Below are 21,486 nucleotides of genomic sequence, written 5' to 3'. Positions count from 1 at the left end.
TTTCTTTAAAAGCCTATGTGGTGTTTTTTTTATATATAAAAATACTAGAGTAGATAATGCCTGTCTTTAAAAAAAAAATGGGTGCTATAATTTTTTTCGTACCCTCATGTGACTTTTCAGGTAGTGTGACATATCGCCTGAAGGCTACAGGGTACTTGTCATAGTGATAGTATCAGCTAAGTTGCAATCTTATACACACTTATCTGAGATAAAATCCCATTAATGGGGCTTGCCTTTGAGTAGATATGTATAGGATTACACTCCATATTTGTTTTCAATAACCTTATTTCACACATATGCTTTTATTTATTCTAATGCATATAAAATGCGTGTCAGAATTGTACAGAATATTGTGTCATTGACAAATGTGTTTATTATCAACTCTCTATATCAGAAGTAAATATTTCTCCAATAGAAATGTATATTTTCATTTTCTATGTGCAGCATATATTGTATCAGACCTATTAATTATTACTCTGTACCAGGAGGCAATAACATCTTTTCTGTGTATGCATTGCTTATATTTGGTGCATGGCTTTGTCTCATACACACACACACACACACACACACACACACACAGAGAGAGAGAGAGAGAGAGAGAGAGAGAGAGAGAGAGAGAGAGAGAGAGAGAGAAGTTTTGAGGTGTGATAGCAATTGCCCTATTTATGTCGAAAGTGCTATAACCTGTATCAGAATTCCCAGTCTATCCTCATCTTTCTCCCTCAAGATGATGCTTCCAGCAATATATGAAAGCTGCATAAGGCATTACCACTTCTCGGGGGAAAAGAATGGTAGATACATCCAAGAGGCTGGCTTAATTTTTTATTTAAAAAATTAATTTTTTTATTTTAGTTTTTTTTAAAAAATTCCAAGGCACATACATGCCGGTCATTTGCATGGCACATTAGTGTGCCCTAGCATAGTTTGGGTCACAAAGAGTCGGACACGACTAAACGACTAAACCACAAGCATAGTTTGGGAATCATAGAATTGTTGAGTTGGAAGGGACCCCAAGGGTCATCTAGTCCAACCCCCTGCAATGCAGGAATCGCAGCTAAAGCATCACTGGCAGATGGTCAGCCAACCTCTGCTTAAAAACCTCCAAGGAAGGAGGAGACCATTCCACTGTCGAGCAGCTCTTACTGTCAGAAAGCTCTTCCCGATGTTTAGTCGGAATCTCCTTTCTTGTAAATTGAAGCCATTGGTTTGAGTCCTACCCTCCAGAGCAGCAGAAAACAAGCTCTTCCATGTGACAGCCCTTGAGATATTTAAAGATGGCTATCATATCTCCTCTCAGTCTCCTCTTTTCCAGGCTAAACATACCCAGCTCCTTCAACAGGGCACATGGTTAAATGCACAAAGCAGAAGATACAAAGGGTAGTTTTCTAGTTTGCTAATATACATGGTCAATGTTTCATGTAAGCTATTATCTTTCTGTGTTTGTTGTCCGAATGGAACAAGATGGAATCATGATGCTTTTTGAGTGTGATTTGTTTAGAACAAGTTGTCCCCCCCCCATTTTAAATAGGTCCAATCCCACAAAAGCACATGGAGGTGACTTGAGGACTACATTAACTGGGTCTGACGTGAAACAGCGTAGTTCAAGGTCCCTAATTCTGCTTCTGTTTCTTAGAACATTTACACTTAATTCACTTACGATGATTAGTGGTTCATCAAGTGCTCTTTCTCTTTACTTTTGGAATTAGGATTGCTCTGTTTTCCTAAAGACCGTCTTCCAGCTGGATGGGCCTTTGATCTAAAAGGCTGCATTGCTTAACCCAGTTTCCTTGTTAGTTTTTGGCAAGCAGTTCTCCTTAAAACCTTAAAAATAAGATTCCTGACAGCTAAAAACAACCTGAAAGGTGGGCTCACTAGAAGTTCAAGTTTCCCTTTTACTTATTGATAAGATCAGCTTAAATGCAAGGAGTAGGGAAGTTGGTGTCAACCACACGTGCATCTTGGACTTCTAAAATCCTTAGCAAAGCACTTGACCGTCCAAAAACATCATAATCTGAAGGCCCTTTCAGGTGCACGTATGGCCTGAGGTACCTGTTTTCTGTACACATATTGATTAACACATCTGCAACATGCCTACGAGCACGTAATTGTAATAAGAACTTTGCCCCACCCCCAGTGTAATTAGAGAGCAAGCAAGCCTGTTTTGGAGCTATGAATGGTCTTTGGCGATCAAACTTATTTGTCCAAAGTTGCACATACAGTCTGCGAGAAAACAGGTGCCCCCCAAAAGCCTTGCAACTCCACTCTTGTTTGGTAATACTGTATCCTTGTTTCTAGGTCAGCACTTGGTGATATGCTGTCATTACACATGTACATGTGTTATTTATCGTAGAACTTCCTATTACTGTTTTTCACAGTTGGAAATGCATTGTTGGAAGGGTTTGCTTCGCATCATGTAAACAGTTTCACGGATGCTTCGAACGAAACAATATGCAATTGTTTGTAAAGGTTGGTTGGATACTTGGCTTGCCAACTGCATTAAAACCCTGCACGCTTTTGTGGGGAAAATACATTTTTACCCAAACAATTAGGGGAAAGCAACATTGATGGGTTGTTATGGAACTACAGCAGTCAGGGCCGGCACACCCATGAGGCAAAGTGAGGCAACTGCCTCAGGCAGCAGGATCCACAGGGGCAACAACCTGGTGTAGATCTTTATTCCCCACCCCACCCTCACTTGTTCAGCAGAAATGTGAAGCCCTGCGTAGAAATTGGGAAGGAGGAGATGGAGGTACCATTTTGTGTTCGTTTCAGCAATCGGTGCTATTGCATTTTAAGAATTAACTCAATATACATAGTTTGTCATGAAGTAATTCTGAAAGTGTGTTCCACCATGTACCAATGTAAAAAAAATAAGGGTAAGTTTCAAAGTAGAGGGTTGAATCTAATGGCACCCTTACCAGAAGCTTTCCTTTTTGGGAATTATATGGACAGAACTACAGAAGCGGTATAGAAATTTATTCATGTATGCAACTACAGCGGCAATAATAATAATAATAATTTATTATTTATACCCCGCCCATCTGGCTGCGTTTCCCCAGCCACTCTGGGCAGCTTAAAACAGAAAAATGAAATAAAACCTTTAAACATTAAAAGCCTCCCTAAACAGGGCTACTTTCTGCCCAAAAATGGAAAGAAGAAGTCCCGGCGAAAGAAGAATGGATACAAAAACTTACAGAACATGCAGAAATGGTAAAACTTGCCGGAAGAATGAGAAAGCAAGATAACAAACTTTTCGTAAAAGAATGGAAATGGTTTATTGAATATTTACAAATAAACTGTAAACAGATGAGAACATTGGCAGGATTATTGTAATAACCTGCAGTTTTATAAGAGTATATATTTGAAGTAGATGAATAAATGAGTAAGTTAAGTCAATTTGGAATATGCAGGAAATCTATATTAAAAAAATTAAGGAACCGCAGAAAGATGGGGACGGAAGATGAGTTTTGAAATGTTAAAAGGAACGTAAAATTATTGACATGTTTAAAATTGACAATTATAAAGAATAATAATAAATAATAAGTTTTTTTTAAAAGAATCTACAGTAATGCCACCCTTTCTGCTCATGGAAAGGAGCCTTCTGAATCCACCTCATGGTATTTTTAAAAAACTCTTAAGTTACTATTTTCCCTTAGTGGAGCCAATGTTTCTATCTAAGCCAATAGTTTTTGGCTTGAAAGCTATCTGGGAATGATTCTGTGTGATGTAACTTTGTTCCCAGAGGATGGCAAAAGCAGCAAGCACTCTTTGGTACTGATGGTTAGTCCCCCTTACTCCAATTTCACCCATGTGGCACACAGTCCCAAATCACGGAAATGATCCTCCCTTTTACCTGCCCACAAATAAGGTAGCAAAATGCAGAAGGACTTGGGTTCAGCCCCAGCATGCAGCAGAATGAGGACTACCAGTGGGGAGATCAGATTTTTGAGAGCTTCCCTATGGAAGAAAATCGAGCACAGCAGGGAGGAAGCTGGAATGGAACTTTTCTCTATGATGTGCTACCTTATTGGGGGTGGGGGGCGGTTACAAGGAGCATTTACATATCTTTTAAAAATGTGACACACACACACCCATAATTTGCAGTCCGAAGTGGTACGATGTGTATTCTGGTTCTGTTGCATGTGTCGTAGACCAGGTCTTCATATAATAATAATAATAATAATAATAATAATAATAATAATAATAATAATAATAATAATTTTATTTATACCCTTCCCTTCCCAGTCAAGACCGGGCTCAGGGCGGCTAACAGCAAAAATATCAACGCAAGTATAAAAGAAACAATTCTATTAAAATGCAGATTAATACAATGTTAAAATTCAATTTTAAAATTAAAAATCTACAAGTAAGATGAAACCATTATAAGATAAAACCTTAGGGGAGGGTAACCCTGGGGTCAGACTGCGTCAGTCCAAAGGCCAAGCGGAACAGCTCTGTCTTGCAGGCCCTACGAAAAGATGACAAATCCCGCAGGGCCCTAGTCTCCCGAGAGAGCGTTCCACCAGGTCGGGGCCAGTACTGAGAAGAATAAGGAAAGGCTGTGTCTCAGGGTATCTGGTCCCAAGTTCAATGCCTAGCATTTGTAGTCTTGAAACCTCAGAGAGCCATTGCCAATCGGCTTGTGCTTATTGAGCTAGCTGGATCATTGATCTGACTCAGTATAAGGCAACTTCCTGTGCTTCGAATAATTAATCCCCTCTTCCTTTTAGGTTGGCATTAGTCATTTCCATGCAGCTGTTAAGACTTACATACTCTCATATTGTTCAGATGAAAATAATGAATGAACAACGACAATGGTGATGGTATCCAAGTATCGCTGCAATGCTGTGGGGAAATAAAAGGGGACTAGATGGAAGTCAAGAGAGAGGGTGGCTTATCTGAAACATGGGGAACAGGACTAGCATCACCACCTGTTTATTTGGGTACCTGCCTGAGCCCCTGCAGGGTCAACCATTGACTCTTGTCCTGCACCCTCTTTTAGATCCTTTTTTAAAGACAGGTGCTAGCTACTTTTTTAAAATTTCTCACAGTATCCCTAGCACACCATTCTTCTGGATCATTATGGAAAATTCAAATGGTAGCTAATCCCAGCCAGCCAGCCGGTGCTGCTGAAAACATTGCGGCCTCTGCTACCTCTGTTCACTACCTGCTTCCATTTGCCGTTGCTCCCAGGTAAGCCCATAGGGGCCACGGATGAAGGAAGTACACAGACTAGAGTACCCTAAACTCATCTGAAAATAAATTTGGGGTTTTGAGTGTCCCGTTTCAGAATATCCTACACCAGCGGTTCAAGCCTATACTGATCGGACATAATATTTGCATGAAAGCAAATGCAATAATTTGTTTTTGTCCTTTGCATGGAGCACATCAAACGAAGTTATAACAAGACATAAAAAACATCACAGAAGACAGATAAGTCTCAGCTTTCCAACCCATTTCCCTGTTTTTTACTCAGCACCAAATGTGTATAAGAAATAAGAATATTGTGACTATTTATTAAACACATTTCTGTCCTATCCTTAACATTTGACACAGAAATAGATAAAACTACAACTGATATAATAAAGCCTTCAAAACAGCTAAAATAACACACCCAAAAAGCAAGGTGAAATCAAGCAGGAGACTTTAAATAATCAGTTCACAGATCTTCTTAACCCAGTCCTCTAAAAAACAACAACTTGGGAGAACGGGTACAATTTGTCCTTCGCTTTTTCTCCTGGAGGCTGCTCTAATTGATTTGCTTTGTTTTAACTAGAAACCCATTATAGGCTGGTCTGCATATTCTGTTTGCAAGTACTGTGCTGTGATCTGGGAGATGTAGGGGAAATGGCATGTGAGCATATCTCAGAGGTGAGGCCATTGATAACACATGGAGATAGAGCAGAGTGCCAACTCTTGCACATGAGGGCTACTTTTCACATGTAGCAAGAGATGAGAGGACTCCGTGTCAACCTTTCTTTTGCCCTGTGCCCCTCATGTCTAAGAAAGAGATGTGCAAGCATGAAGATAAGACCGTTACATGGAAATCAATCTCCTCTTCCACACCCACATCTTTAAACCGACTAATGTTACAGTTATGAGGATAGCTAAGAGTGGGAGAAAAGTGTCAAGAGCATATTTTGATAACATACAAAAAAAAGCCACCACCCCAAACTTTGTATTGAAAAATGCAGTGTTGTCAACTTTCCCTTTTTTTGTGGGAAATTCCCTTATTCAGCGCCCTTTCTTTCATATCCGGGAGTTGACAGCCACATAGGATTCCTTATCTTCAAATCCAGGGGTTGACAGCTATGAAAATGGGAGCAGCACTATCGCTTTATACAGATGAAAGTAATGTAAAATTGAAATCAGTAAACTAGGAACAGCCACTCATGACTTGTAAGACATTGTCCAATTGTACAACAATAACTCAGAGCCTAAAATTAGGGGGTTGCGTAAGAGATCCACGTTTGCTTGAATAGCTCCTGTGTTGGGTTGCTGATGTCACCCATCTGCACTGATCCCTTCATTATTGTAGGGCTTAGTCAGGGAACAGAGCAGATTGAAGAGTCATGAAATCATAGCCCAATTAAGCACCGGCGAAGTACCAAGCACACAACCGATATTTAACAGACGTGAGCGATAGCACCATTGCAATGAGCCAAAGGTCTCCCAGCTTGCCCATTACTAGAACTGCTTCAGGGGCTGGTGTCCTTTTTTGTTTCATGTTTGAAATACAGAGTATTTTTGTAATTTTGAACTATCAATCAAACCGAAGCAGAGATTGGCTTCTGTGAATGATGTGGGTTTATTAGGTTATTATGTAGGTTATTGAGGTTGTTTTGGGGGCGTGTAGTACCCAACACCCAGTTTCAGAGACCCCCAAATCCCCTCTCCAAGAATTTCACCAAATTTTAATAAGATGTTTGCTTCCCTAGATTTTAATTGGATGTTTGCTCCCACAACAGATCTGGTTGTACTCATTATTGTTGAGTTGCATTTCAAGCACACTGGTGGGGGGGGAGGGGTGCTTATCCTGAGAACTGATTATGCTGGGGGACAGGATAAGAAAGCATGGGCAGGCATTTTGTATCCATGTGTCCCCCATTGACATTCACATGCTCTAGAAATGCATTGAACCCGCCACCCAGATATGACCTCTAGTGCATATCTGGGTGCATGCTGTTAACACTGTAAATAGCCATTCCCAACATCCATCGAAAAGCAAAATAGGGAGAATGTCATATCAGGCGGCACAAAACAGGGATTTCCCCTGGTTAGCAAGGGCAGCTGGAGCATATAAAAACTTGAAGTGAATATGAGACACACACACACACACACACCTTGTCTTTAAAATATACAATTGCCACTCTCTTCAGAAGTATTTTCAAGTGCAACTGGGACAAAATATCCATGCCTGCATCCTTCATATTTGATAACCCAGCATGTACAATCTGATAGTCATAGCCAACTATTTAAAATGCCTTAAGCATGAGCTTTTAGGAAAGCAACTATGTTAGAATGAGTGCAGAAGGAGGGGAAACACCGTGGTATTGAGTAATGAACAGGGAATTTAAAAGGAGTCAGTCAGCTTCTCCACTTCCTGAGGAATGAGATTTGACAGTTTACAAAGACCTGGTAACAAAACCCATGAGTAAATGAGCACCAGAGGATGGGCTTTGACATGAAGCAATACATTAGTGATGAAGCCATAGCAATATTTGGTAACATGCTGTTGGATGAGATTAATAAACTTAAGAGTGAGCCCAAGGGATATATTGGCAGAGGGGGGTACATTTGCATTTAGGGCAGGTGTTACCACTCATTGGAGAAAAAACTTGATGTGGTTTAGTTTTAAAGTACATTTTAGGGTTTGGTGTTAAGCTGTCTGGCAACATGGAAGCGCAAACGAAATCTATGGTTTGGATTCCCAAGTCATGGTAACTTAAGAAATTCCATGGGAAAAAATGTTGCTATTCAGATCTCCCACCTGCAGCCCCCTGAATCAATTCCGTGCAACATTTCTCTGATGGAAATAGGGTTCAACAACATCAAATTTTATTATTTATACCCCACCCATCTGACTGGGTTGCCCCATCCACTCTGGGCGACTTCCAACATATATAAAAACATAATAAAACATTAAACATTTTAAAAAATCCCTATATAGGGCTGTTTCCAGATGTCTGCTAAAGGTTGTATAGTTACTTGTCTCCTTGGCTCGGGGTGGGGGGGTCGCATAACTCCATGCCCTCCAACATCTCTCCAATGAAAATAGGGACGTCCTAAGGAAAAGCAGAACTTTCTGAGAACAAATCAGAAACTGGGATGACTTCTATACATCTAGGACTATTGCTGGAAAATAGAGTCACTTCGAGGGTCTGTGAGGCCCCTCACACATTGCTAAGTAGGGCTCCCTGATCCCCTGGAAGGGCTTTTCTGAAGATGCAACAGGAAGGATGCTGTCAGAAACTTTCCTTTTATGGACTTCCGGAAGCTAACAGCTACAGATCCAAGCATATGTGTCTCATGTTGAAGAGCATCACAGTTTAGAACAGGCATCCCCAAACTTCAGCCCTCCAGATGTTTTGGACTACAATTCCCATCATCCCTGACCACTGGTCCTGTTAGCTAGGGATCATGGGAGTTGTAGGCCAAAACATCTGGAGGGCCGCAGTTTGGGGATGCCTGGTTTAGAAGATCCCAAACCCATGTTTTTAATGTAGTTATTTAGGTAGCTAGATATTTTTTATCATGCCCTTCCTCCAAGGAGTTCAGGGTAGCATAGACTATCTCTGTTCTTATCCTTACAGCAACCCTGTGAGGTAGGTACGGTAAATCCAAGAGATTGGGTGATTTTGGGCAGCCACAATGGGTTTCACGGCTGAGCTAATCATTCAACTCAAAGCCCAGTTCTAATAGGTTCTGATTGCAACTGAAGGGAATTAGACACATGCTTAACTCTCTAGCTGATTTTAATGGGACTTTAAAAAGCTTACTTTGTCTGAAATGTGCCCTATGTTGATATTTGTAAGTCCTGGAAATAGAAAACTTAAACTTACTTTGGTCAGATTTCATACGTATCTTTTGTTGCTGTGGTTTCCCATTGGAAATCCTTCCTCCTGCCTACTCAAGAGTAATGTATTGGGAGGATATGGGACATAGCATTGCTGTATTAAGCATTTATTTTTTCCTGTTTCTTCCACCTTTCTCCCCTTTCCCTTCATTCTGTCATTACAATTCTTGCATACATTATATTTCTGTCCTTTGCATGTAAATGTTCTCCTCTCATGTGAAAATAACAGTAACAATCTTTTTGAAAGGAAAAGGGCAAAAGGTGTATAGACAGCAAATTTCCTGCAACAAGAGAACCGTATGTCTTTTGCTGCCCTGTAGTGTAGTACAAATGAATGGTTGTGTGTGTGTTTGTTTTGTTTAGACATTTTTGTCACCACCTCCTGTCCCCCTTTAGACAAAGCTGCTTTAAAACAACTAACACAATACGAGCAATAGAACAGAATCAGATCAAATAATCTATGCGCACCACAAAAACAATACAAATCAGGAGGTCAAAGAACATAAATAAATTGGTAAGAGGCCTGTGAAACTAAAAACAAAAATATTCAGATGTTGGCGGAATTCAATGTATAAGGGCACTAGGTGGGTCTTTCAAAGGGGAGAAATCTTGAAAACTCCAGCTGACACAGCACTTTACCTTGCACCAACTTTACTTCAGATTGTGGTGTGAAAACCACTTCCGCATTACACGGAGGTGGTGTTGTGGGCATGGCCTGACCGAACTCTCGCGATGGGGGCTGAGAGCTCAGCCCCCTTGCGAGATGGGAGTTCCCGTCTCCGTCATTCCCGGGCCGACCAATAGGGTCGGCCGGGAGGCGGGGCTTCCTCTCTTAAATTAAGCCGGAGGCGGGAATACAGCCTCTTTTCGCCCCGGCAACCAGCGCAATCGGATCACCCACCCACCCGCCCTTTAGGTTAGGCAGGTTAGGCCGGCGCTGCTATGGACTTCGGTTGGTCGCCTTGGTAGGCCAGGGGGCCTGGTAGGACTTTTCCCACTTGGACAAGCCAAACTGGTTTTTTCGCCTACCTCATAGCAATTCATTGGTTAGGTTCCAATGCCTAAGCCAATACCGCTCAACATCCGAAACCAATAAAGTTGTGGCCTTTTCACCCACTTAAATTCAATTCACTGTGTCTTGTGTCTTATTTCCGGTGGAGGGAGGGACATTGCCACACAAATGATCTGAGTATATGTCAGGGGTGGGGAGTCCGAACACTCCCCAGGCCAGGTACCACACCCCTCTGATCCTTCTCTGCCCCCCAAGTGTTTTTGCCTAACTGGAATGTGCCCTTGAACTCTTCTGGATGGAGGCTAGAAAGGAGGGGGAGAGAGAGAGAAAGAACTAGCCTTCAATGCAAAGATAAATTTTGCATTTACTGCCCTTCCCATATTTTGCAGCAATTTGTGCATTTTTTAAAAAAATCCTTATGAAAATCTATCGGTGTTTTAGTGTTCTAATAAACACATTTCATATGCAGTTTTGACTAATGTGTGCATTTTAGCAAGCAGTTTGCTTTAACACAATGCATTTCTCTCTGCTATTGTCAATAATATATATATATATGTGCACACTTTCTCCTGATCTATGCATTGTCAGTAAACGTTGTTTGCTTGGCAAACTGCATAGCAAATGTCAGATAAGTGTGAATTTCGCCTAAACGTGGATTTTGAAGGATGGTTGCGATTCGCTTCTCCTGCTGTTTTGTGATGTGCAGATTGGCTTGGCTTCAGAGAAGACCTGAGTTGAATTCCGCCTGCCCCCCCCCCCATCCCTAAATGATACACAGGCGTCCAGAGCCATTTCTCTTGTTCTACTGTCACCTCTGCTCAAGCAGGGTTTTGCAGCTTTATGGAAAGAAACCTGCAGAATAGATTTGCCAGAGGTGCTCTAGGCCAGTGGTTCCCAACAGGTGGTCCGCGGACCCCCAGGGGTCCGCGAGCTATGCCAGAGGGGTCCGCAAGATGCTATTAGAATAAAAAATATATTAAATATATTTCGTATGATAACAGATTTTTTGTTTTGGCCGCTTCCTGCATGAGCAGAGTCTAGCGCAAAACTAGAATTAGATAGAGGCAGTAGTTCTGCTGTATGCCGTTAGGTGGCGCTTTACAAACACTGCTGTTTTGCAAAGAGGCAGCGCGCGCATTCTACTAACGCTCACCTCCCCAAGATGCTTTGCGCGCGTCGGCTTTATTTGTGCGCTACTGCGCAGGTACCCTGTCTTCTCCATTCCCCTCCCTCCTCCCTGGAACCTAATATTTCAGAAATAATGGACTCAAAGGACAGATTTAACTCATCTCATTAAGAACTGAAAATTAAAACTAACTGTATACTGATGGAGTACTCTGTTGTAACTGTAAAAAACGTATAAATATAAAATATAAAAAGACTCTTAATTTGGCTCTCTCACTTTTTAATTTTAGGATTAGGAATTAATGGGGGTCCTTGTCACAATAGCGGCTCGATGAGGGGTTCTCGAGAAAATTTTGTTGGGAACCCCTGCTCTAGGCGGATGGTGCACACTCTGAGCAAATAACAATGTACATTTCATGCCACCATCAATTATATGAAAGAAAGCTGGTGGGGTGGGGTGGGGTGGACCCAGCAACAACTATCATTTAGTCCTAGCCTGGCAGCACTAGATCAAAGGAACAGCGTGAACTTAACTTGGAAATAATTCATCAGGAGCCTTTTATGTAACTGAAGGGTGTTACTTGTCAGGCCCAGCAAAGGACAAACGAGATGTGTTTGGCATTGACCCAATCCCACCCCCATCTTTTGAAGGACAGAACAAGGTATTGCCTGGTGAAGGCCAGTGATTTCATAATGGGAGAATCCAAGGGCTTAAATGCTGCCCGCACCCACCCACACACCCTGACCAACACTTTGGAACTTGGGAAAGCTCTTTTTTAACTGTTGGTTTCAAAGCTACCAGTTGCCAGAGCTCCCTGGAAAGTTCGCAACACACTTTAGCAGGCATGTCCATTTCCAATGTCGGCCTCCTCCGAATATTAAGGAATTTGAAACGTAGCTCCTTGAACGTGACAAGCACTTTATGTTCCAGAGTCCTAATTACACTCACACACAAACACTACTACTTGCCAAATGAAAACCAGAGCAAATGCATATATCATGACAGCGTTAAAACTGCAGGAGGTGCATGTTGCCTTTGAGCTGACTGTTTCCTGCCTATCTTGGCTTAGATCTCTGGCATCGGCTGTCTTGCCCGAATTCCTTGGTGAAACCTCTTTGGGATCAATGTCTTTAAGCAGGCTGGTTCTGAGCTAGGGCATGATTAGCTGCGGCATGAATCTGATTCTCACAAATACTATTTTTGAATTCTTTAGGATCTGAATTGGACCTGATTGTGTCAGTCGACCGAGCATGAGATCATTCCTCCTTCATTGCATCATTTCACAGTTCTGCATAGGTACTGAAAAGACCTGCATTAAAATGGCCCAGTCAAATGGAGTGGCCTTAATGTGCCAAACATGTGGCACATTTTTAGTGATTTATGAGCTTTCTCCACAAATGACTTGTGGGATATATAACCAACATACTTAAGTCTACTTAATGCATTAAGGGGTTAAGACCATAGAGTAAGCTCTCCTGACAGGCTTGGCTCACCTTGGGAGGGACTAGGTCAGGCATGTCAAACCTGCGGCCCTCCAGATGTTTTGGCCTACAATTCCCATCTTCCCCAACCACTGGTCCTGCTAGCTAGGGATCATGGGAGTTGTAGGCCAAAACATTTGGAGGGCCGCAGGTTTGACATGCCTGGACTAGGTAATGAAGCCTTTGTTCTTATTCAGTCTACCTGAGAAGTTCAACGTGTGGTTGCTCTAAGCTCAGACCGCATGGCTCTCACAAACCATTCTTGAGTTCTATTACCAATAATTTAGAAACTTTTAGCACTTTGGAACTAAACTAAGTTCTACTGCCTCTGCAGCGTTTTCTGACTGCTACATGGACAAGCACATGAACCTGACCTTTGAGGAATTTGTAAGTAAACCAATTTTTAACTTACCGAAGGTTTGTTTGTTTCCTATACTGGGGAAAGAGGGAAGTTTCTAACTCAGAAAGGTATGTTTTGAAGATCTAACAACCTGCAGTATATCCCACATTTTACTTCACTGCACATTTTGTGGTTTTAAACCTCTGCTGGGGTTCTCTCACCAAAGAGAACTTGAATCTTGGTATCCAGGAAATTTTCTCTTTATATCTATTTTTCCTTGAACCAACATAACTGTGGGTGGCGTGAACTACAGATTTTGGGTTTTGTTTTAAAATGGTTTACATTGCCTCAAAATATATTGGTCCATATACTTTATTGCAGTGGTTTTTTTGTTGGGAACAGTAATACACGAATGGGCAGGTAGCAATGTGTTGCCTAAGCTCCTCTTCAGTGTCTGCCAAGGGTCCTAAAGGCACTTGAACTCTGACTATTGCCCTATCTGCTCTATGCATTTAAGGCAGTATCACACTGTTGTAAATAGTCATGGCTTCCCCCAAAGACTCCTGGGAACATAGGAAGATGCCTTACACTGAATCAGACCCAGTGGTCCATCTAGTTCAGTGTTGTCTGCACGGACTGGCAGCAACGCTCCAAGATTTCAGGCAGGATTCTCTCCCAACCCTACCTGGGATTGGGCATTCTCATAATTCATCTGTAGCAGAAGGGGAATGGTGGAAGAAGACAGAAATGTGGCTGAACTTGATACGCTGCTCACATCTCAGATTGAAGAAAGACAAAGAAAAGTCATTAGCAAAGTAGTGCATGAATGAAGATTAAGGCCCATGTAACAATAGAAATGAGCTTTATTTCATAAAAAGTTTATAAAATGCATATTGTACAAAAATAAAGTCTGTAGAGAACTTTGGTTGGTTAACACAAAATGTTTGAGACGTAAATTGGTGGTGAAGTTAAAATCCCAAAAGAAAGATGCTCTCTTGTTTTTGACCTTGATTTTCCGCGGGAGAAAAAAAAATCACAAACTTTACCCTTTTTGTAGTTTCTGAATGTTAGCATTAGGCTGCCATTAGAGGTTGAGACTCTGGAAGAAAAGCTGATGGAGCAAACTATGAACAGTTAGTGAAGGCTCACTGCAAATGCTCAACTGACTCCGGTTAAGGTGCTGAAAGCTAATCTGAGCAAACAGTATGACTCAGCGACCAGGCTTTGTGCAGCCAGCACTATGCTAAGTGGCCAATGCAGACTAGAGTGAAGGTGGACATAAGAGTACGAACCAATATTCTTACACTACCGGACTGCATGTTCTAAGCTGAGCATTTATTCTAATTTGCTTGCGGGGAGATGAGATGGCGTTGCATCAAAGCAAGTGTCGTCCTACACTTTCCAGTACATTTCTCCCAAGCAGACATAATTTCACAACCTGAATTTGCTGGTATGACACTGAATCCCACCCCAAAATAGTCACAGTCTGGAAGTGCCCAAATGTTGCCTAAAGGACTGCTATCAACATCACACACATTAATTTCAAACGGAATGCGAGGGACCTTGTCTGAGTTGCAGCCTGATGTTTTGACTTAGGACAGGCATAGGCAAACTTGGCCCCCCAGAAGTTTTTGGCCTACAACTCCCATGATCCCTAGATAACAGGACCAGTGGTCAGGGACGATGGGAATTGTAGTCCCAAAACATCTGGAGGGCCGAGTTTGCCTATGCCTGACTTAGGAGAACAAGTCATTTAAGCAAAACACATCTCAAATGGACAATTGGTCAGAAAACACCCTGGCTAAATCTGGGTTTTCTATGGGTTCATCTTAGGAAGCAAAACAGTCTTGGCTTGCTAAAAAGAACAAGCAGGATTTAGGATATGTCTAGACCAACATTTTTTCATGCAATTGGATGCAAATATTATTAATTTTTTTGTGGGGAGGAGTCTGTGTGTCTGGTGCATTGTCTATCCTCATGACCATGGTCTATTTTTGACATCAGAGTCTTTCCCTGGACGCAGTCCAGCTTAATTAAGGACCCTTGGTTTCAGTGGAGTGTTAAGCATGTGTATAAATGCCACCCATTGAAACCAATGGAACAGGGTCAAAGATATGATCCACAGCAAAGAGAAGCAAAACTAGTAAAAAAAAGAAATGTGAAAAGAGTTCCTGACCTGGATGTACTCTTAGTGACTTTTTTCAATATATTTAGAGCTCTTGCTATAGAAAGCATCTCTTTTCTTAAAAAAAAAGTTCATTATGCAATCCTTGCCTACCAAAGAATGCTGCTGTTGATTCAGCAAAACATATGCATACAATACTTTGATGCTCTTTGACTTAAAAATAACGTGTTTGCATATATTGTTCCATATAGGACTAATTGCTGTTGAATGTATTTTAGTTCTAAATTAGATCATTCATCTCTCTGCTTCATGCGCCATCTTGGCAGACCATATAAAACCTGGTCTTCTTCTGCTTTGACTACTAAACTCATTAAACACAGGAGACATTGATTTGATACCCTGTAGGGATTGTAGGGATTGCTTTCTCCCGGGTTATGGAATTGCCAATAAATAGATGCTTTAGCTGCAACAAAGGGGTTTGTGAATTTCTGCCAGAAGGATAGAATGAGTTGGTCCTCCTAGGACCAAAAATGCCCCGAAAGCTTTAAGACTAAGGAGGCATCACAGTTTTAACTTTTTTTGGGGGGGGGAGAGCCTGGATGTACATGCAGTTCATACCTGCACTCCATAGCCAACCCATGCTGGCAAAGTAAACTTGTGGATGGCAGCAATTAATGCAAGCAAGAGGCAAGTAAGAAAAGGTGCTTGCTTCGTATCCTGTTAAGTGTTAGGGAGCTGCTACGCAGATATGCTGAAAGAGAAGGGCAGGGAGGGAAATTTCATTAAGGACTAAATCGGAATAAATTATTGACATTCATGAGGACTGCCCATAGCGTCAAGGTTTTGCATGCACAGGGTCTCAGGTTCAACCCCTGGCATTTCCCATCTAGAGTGACAATTCATGCATCACCAAAAACAGAAAAGAAAGAGGAATTCAGCACTGAAAAAGAGAAGGGAAAGAGGAGATAGGTTTGCATAACATTTGCATATGCTAATTGATATGTATAGATGAGGTATAGCAGCAATACACCAATATGCACAACACCTACTGCCATAAAACGTAAAAAGGCAAAAAGAGCCCCATTAGAAAAAATATCTATTAAATTACTCTGCTTCTTAGAATAACATTTTCAGCAACTAACACCATATTTTAAAGCCCAAGCCTTTTGCAAGGCTGCAGAAACATGTCAAATTTATCAGCACAAGTATAAAGCTTAAGGGCTCTGGAATCTTTCCGGCCATAGTATGCTCTTCATTAAGGGTAATGTAACAGTAACATTTTTTTAAAAAAAACAAAACAAAACTATCAACTCTCTGCAAACCTGCTTCATCGATAATATTATAGAGCTTATGGGGATTGGTTAAATTCCATCTGTTGAAGAAAATGGTTCAAAATCTGTTGATGGGGACCATCCAGGCAAAAGGTAGTCAACTCCTGGTCAGTGCAGTGGGACATGGTTTTAAATGCATGCTTAATTCTCCCATTGAAGTCAATGGGAATTCAATTTAGCAAGATTATACTCTTTGCTTTCCCCTACCCATTATTCTAGCTAACGTTATATAGTATTTTTAGAGGTATTAATGATGAGGTTGTAGACTCTGATCCGAGCTCTAATCAGCTGCAATTGTTTGTGGTTTTGAAGGGGGATTTGCATTCAAATATGTTTAGGGAGCTGGGTATGTTTAGCCTGGAGAAGAGAAAGTTAAGGGGCGATATGATAGCCATGTTCAAATATATAAAAGGATGTCATATAGAGGAGGGAGAAAGGTTTTTTCTGCTGCTCCAGAGAAGCGGACACGGAGCAATGGATTCAAACTACAAGAAAGAAGATTCCACCTGAACATTAGGAAGAACTTCCTGACAGTAAGAGCTGTTTGACAATGGAATTTGCTCCCAAGGATTGTGGTGGAGTCTCCTTCTTTGGAGGTCTTTAAGCAGAGGCTTGACAGGCATATGTCAAGAATGCTTTGATGGTGTTTCCTGCTTGGCAGGGGGTTGGACTGGATGGCCCTTGTGGTCTCTTCCAACTCTATGATTCTATGTTTCAAAAGAGCATCACTTCTAAATATACTTGAGCATCCAGAGTTTCATCTACAGAAGCTTCTTGCCCATAAGCCTGAATTCATGGTTACATCTCCTTATTTTGGATTGGGGTGATCAATCATAGATGGATTGACGGCGCTGCCTTCTTCAGCAGAACTTGCAACTAGTTGAATGAGTTCAGTAATGAAACACATCACCATGTGCAGGGGGTCTGTTTTGGGGAACAAAGGACTTGAACCCAAGTCTTTTTCAGTGCTCCCCAGATCTTCTTCCTCTGCTGCCCTTTTAAAATCTAAAAAACCCCAAAACTTCACTTTGCTTACAGGGCAGCTGCACTTGCTGTAAAGTACTCTGTTGGTGAGACCCCAGGCATCCACCATCTTAATTTGCCCAGAAACCTAAATTTTCATCTATATATATATATAAGCATATGCAAATTTTATGCACTTTCCTGTCACGGGCCTGTGTCTTGAGTATTTAAAGTACCTAGGACTGCATTCAATAGTTCCAGTAGTGGAACACTAGCAGACAGATGTATTTTAATGTTGTATGACAGAGGGATTCTCCATACCAACTGCACTAATGGAAGCCTATTGCACAGTCTATTGCGCGCCAGATTCGATCGTGCAACAAAATTACCAGCAAACTGCTTATTCTTTCTCTTGCACAGCAATGCTCCACTGATACCAAAACAAGACCGTGTGTGTGTGTGTGTGTGTGTGTATGTGTAGAGGTACTACAGAACTGGCCTATCAGTTATGAGGTGGTTCTGTGATTTTCATTCAAAAGGTAAAGTAAGTGATTTTTTTAAAAGTTAGCATTTCATATATCAACCATGGACCGTTGTTCCCAGCATCTGTGTCTCATTGTTAACTTTGGCACCTGTTTTGAAGAAAGAAGCTTTAATAAATAAAGGAAAGGAAACTCAAGACCGAACCGTAATAAATAATCATCATCATAATAACTTAAATCTCAATAAATATTTTCTCTAGATTTGTCTCTGACCGGATGCATTGCACCAAGTAGTCTTTGTTCACTCACGACGACCTCAAATAGAAATGTAGTCCTTTAAGTAAGTGACCTTTAGTCCTTTTTGTAAACCAAGAAGAAAAAAAGATCCACATTTTTTTCCCATGGCGTAGCCGAGGCAGGAGCAAGTGGTTAAAAACACAACTTGTATTCAGGGAGAAGATGAAAAGGAAACTCTTATTTCTCCCCCAATTCCAATAATCGTGCTTGAGTTCAATTCGCAACTTTTGTGTTGGAACTGCTTTTCAAGAGCGGGTGGAATTTTAGCTAGCTAACTGGAAGCCCTGCTTGCCAATATACCAACAGTGCAATCCTGTTCCTATCTACTAAAAAAACCCAAATCTCAACAAGATCAATGGGCCTTATCCCCACGTAAGCAGATATAGAATGGCAGGCTCAAAATATTTTTGCTGACACCTTAGGCTTGCTACTCAGGTTACCTCCGTGGTGTGAGAGCTTCGAGAGTGCCACGGCTTCCTGCTCTACCAGGTAACATGAGAAACCCAGTACATGGAAAGTCTGTTCCTCTCCATTCTCACGTTAACCTAATTTTGTGAAAGCTGATACTGTTGAGCAGAGAAGCTACAGCATAGCTGTGGGGGGGGGGGGGTTCTCCTGACTCTGACGGTGGAAGAAGGAGAGGGTTTCATGATATCCTGGTGGGAACAGACAGGAATGGTGCTGCTGTGGTTTCTATAATACCAGGGTATGCTGCAGCCACACCAACTCTAGGGGGCAGGGGTGCCATCAGCCCCCCTCAATATTCCTTAGCCGGAAGCTCAGCCCCCCAAAGATTAAAGGGGTAGAAGAGGCCAAGCCGCCAAACACGGTCAAAAGGCAGATTCCTTCTGGGTACGAGAGAGAGGAAGAGCTGCGGCCATTGAAGCTGTGCAGCACTGGGCAAGACCTCCTGCCAATGACGCCCCGCCTCCTGATGATGCGTGTCACGCACATGACATCACAGGCGCACGCCAGGCAGCCGAACCTCCCCAATCTTTGGCTCAAGGCGGTGCCTGGGGCAAGCTGAGTAGCAGGCTTAAGAGCCCCACATCCTACTCTCTTGTTACTTAACTTCTTTCCATTTTTCCGCCTGCTCTGCCTCAAGTGGAAAATTCGCCGGTGATAAATGCTAGGTATTGCACCTGCTGTTTTCACTGGTTTTAAATTTTCTATGCTTTAAATCATTGTTGTCTTTTATTTTATGTTTTACTGAACATCTTACTGTTTTATCTTTTTGTGTGTGTGTGTGTGTAAACCGCTTTGAGGTTCCTGTGACAATCTAGCGGTGTATAGATTTTATGGAATAAATAAATAAATAAAGGATCCCCCTGCCCCTCTGCCCAATATTTTGGGGTCAAGGCCAGCGGTGGGTGGTTGTTACTTCCAATTCCGTAACAGAAAGAAGAAGAAAAAACAAAGAGGAGCGGAGCAAGTCATCTGACAGAGATTGTGTTGTTAAGCACCTGCCTTGCCAAGGTTTACTAACAGTGGATCGCCTTAAAGCAAATGTTGTTAAGAATCTTCCATCCATCTTGGATCTCTGCCCCTGAGCATTGATGCTTACTTGCCTTCCTGTAGTAACAAAACGCCCCAGCGGTTGTATCCTACCCAATTCTCCTGTGTTGGATTTCTAACAACCAGGCTCCCACAATTGTTATCATTATTATATTTAGATTGATTTATATCCCGTCTTCTTGTTGTTCTCCCATATGCTTGGTCCTTTTGCCTTCCTCTGAAGCCACCACATTCCATCTTCTTGGGAGCCTTGGACCCTTCTTTAGCAGGAATGCAATATCAAAGCCAAAAAGGATGTCAGACACACCCACATCTTTTCGCGGAATGTTTTTTCAGTATGTGATAAGTTGATAGGTCATCATCCAAAAACGAAACATCATCATCGTATGCAATGGGTCTGCAGCAAGGCTGTGGTCTGATTTTGTCACTGGCCAACTTTCTGTTTTGGGTTAAATTGTTTAAAATTTGGTCATACACGGTTACAGCGGACTCGCAGGAACCACTACAATACCGGAAAATCAACTCTTCTTTGGTGTTGTATCCCAAGCCCAAGTCAGTCACATTTAAGTGCATCTCAGTTAAGACACAATCCCGGTTTCTTCCCTTCGGATCTCTCCGTCCTTTTCTGCTGCTGGAATTATTATTGTTCTTTGCTGCACGTTGACGGTTTCTTTCCTTTTTAGAGCTATACGGCGTTGGTTTATCTGGTGACCTCTTCAGGATTTTGATAGTGGCTTGAATGAAATCTTCTACGTCACCAAGCCGCTTGGGATAATCCTCAGAAATATTAGCTGTTTTGAAAATACAGAAAGAAAATACGTTTGTCAGATGAACATGTATTGAGAAGAAGAACCTCTTTTTATATACTGTACAGGCATGTGTATATGTATACGTGTGTGTATGTGCGCGCGTATGTGTACAGTCATACCTTGGTTGTTGAACGGAATCCATTCCGGAAACCCATTCAACTTTCAAAGATGTTCGACAACCAAGGCACAGCTTCTGATTGGCTGAAGAAGCTTCCTGCAGCCAATTGGAAGCCACGTAAGCTGCGTCGAATGTTCAGGTTCCAAAGAATGTTCACAAACTGGAACACTCACTCCGAGTTTGTGGCGTTCAGGAGCCAAAACTTTCAAGTCACAAGGCATCTGAAATCAATGTATGACTATAGTACACATGCACACACACACACACATTTTATATACTTGCGTGCTTTCTCTCTGAATGCATAATTCCTCTCGGAACTACATTTAAATGCATCTTTTGCTAATTGCAGCTGCAATCCTATGCACACTCACCTGGGAGCAAGTCTCAATGAGCTCAATGTATAGGACTGGTTGGTAGCTCAGTTCAGACCTGCACGTTAGAGCAAGAGGAGCAGGCCAGCTCACCTCACCTAGAAATTCATCATGGTAGCATTCCTCAAGCATCCCTTCTCTGCAATGTATGAACCATGTTCCCCATCATGCATTGGGAGGTTGTGTCTGGATCCAACCCATCTTCCCTTTGCATCTTCTATTCTTCTTGGTGTGCTATGAGCAGAATAGCTTTAGAGAGGATTGTACCCTAATTCAAAAGAGGCTTGGGGGCTGAATGTGGCCCTGCAAGCCTCTCTAGTTGATCTTTGGGTCTTTCCCCAGACCAGACCCCTTCCCTAACCCTAACCCACTCCTGGCCCTACCTTACATTCCCTTGTGTGCTTTTCCTTGCACACTGATAATGCCTCTTTGTGGAAGAT

The 21,486-nt window shown here is 41.9% G+C and overlaps 1 protein-coding gene across 1 annotated transcript in view; it reads right to left on the bottom strand.

Moving 5' to 3' along the window:
• Window positions 1-15,281: 15,281 nt before the first annotated feature.
• Window positions 15,282-21,486, bottom strand: part of GDNF (glial cell derived neurotrophic factor) — a 54,309-nt gene continuing 48,104 nt past the window's right edge. The window contains exon 3 of the mRNA XM_035100888.3: window positions 15,282-20,539. Coding sequence (XP_034956779.1) covers window positions 20,046-20,539 — 494 coding nt within the window. The 3' untranslated portion in view covers window positions 15,282-20,045. The remainder of the gene's footprint in view (window positions 20,540-21,486) is intronic.

The sequence above is a fragment of the Zootoca vivipara genome, chromosome 10 (genome assembly GCF_965207765.1).
Source record: "Zootoca vivipara chromosome 10, rZooViv2.hap1.1, whole genome shotgun sequence".
Taxonomy (NCBI): Eukaryota; Metazoa; Chordata; class Lepidosauria; order Squamata; family Lacertidae; genus Zootoca; species Zootoca vivipara.
This window is presented reverse-complemented; position numbering and strand designations above follow the sequence as displayed.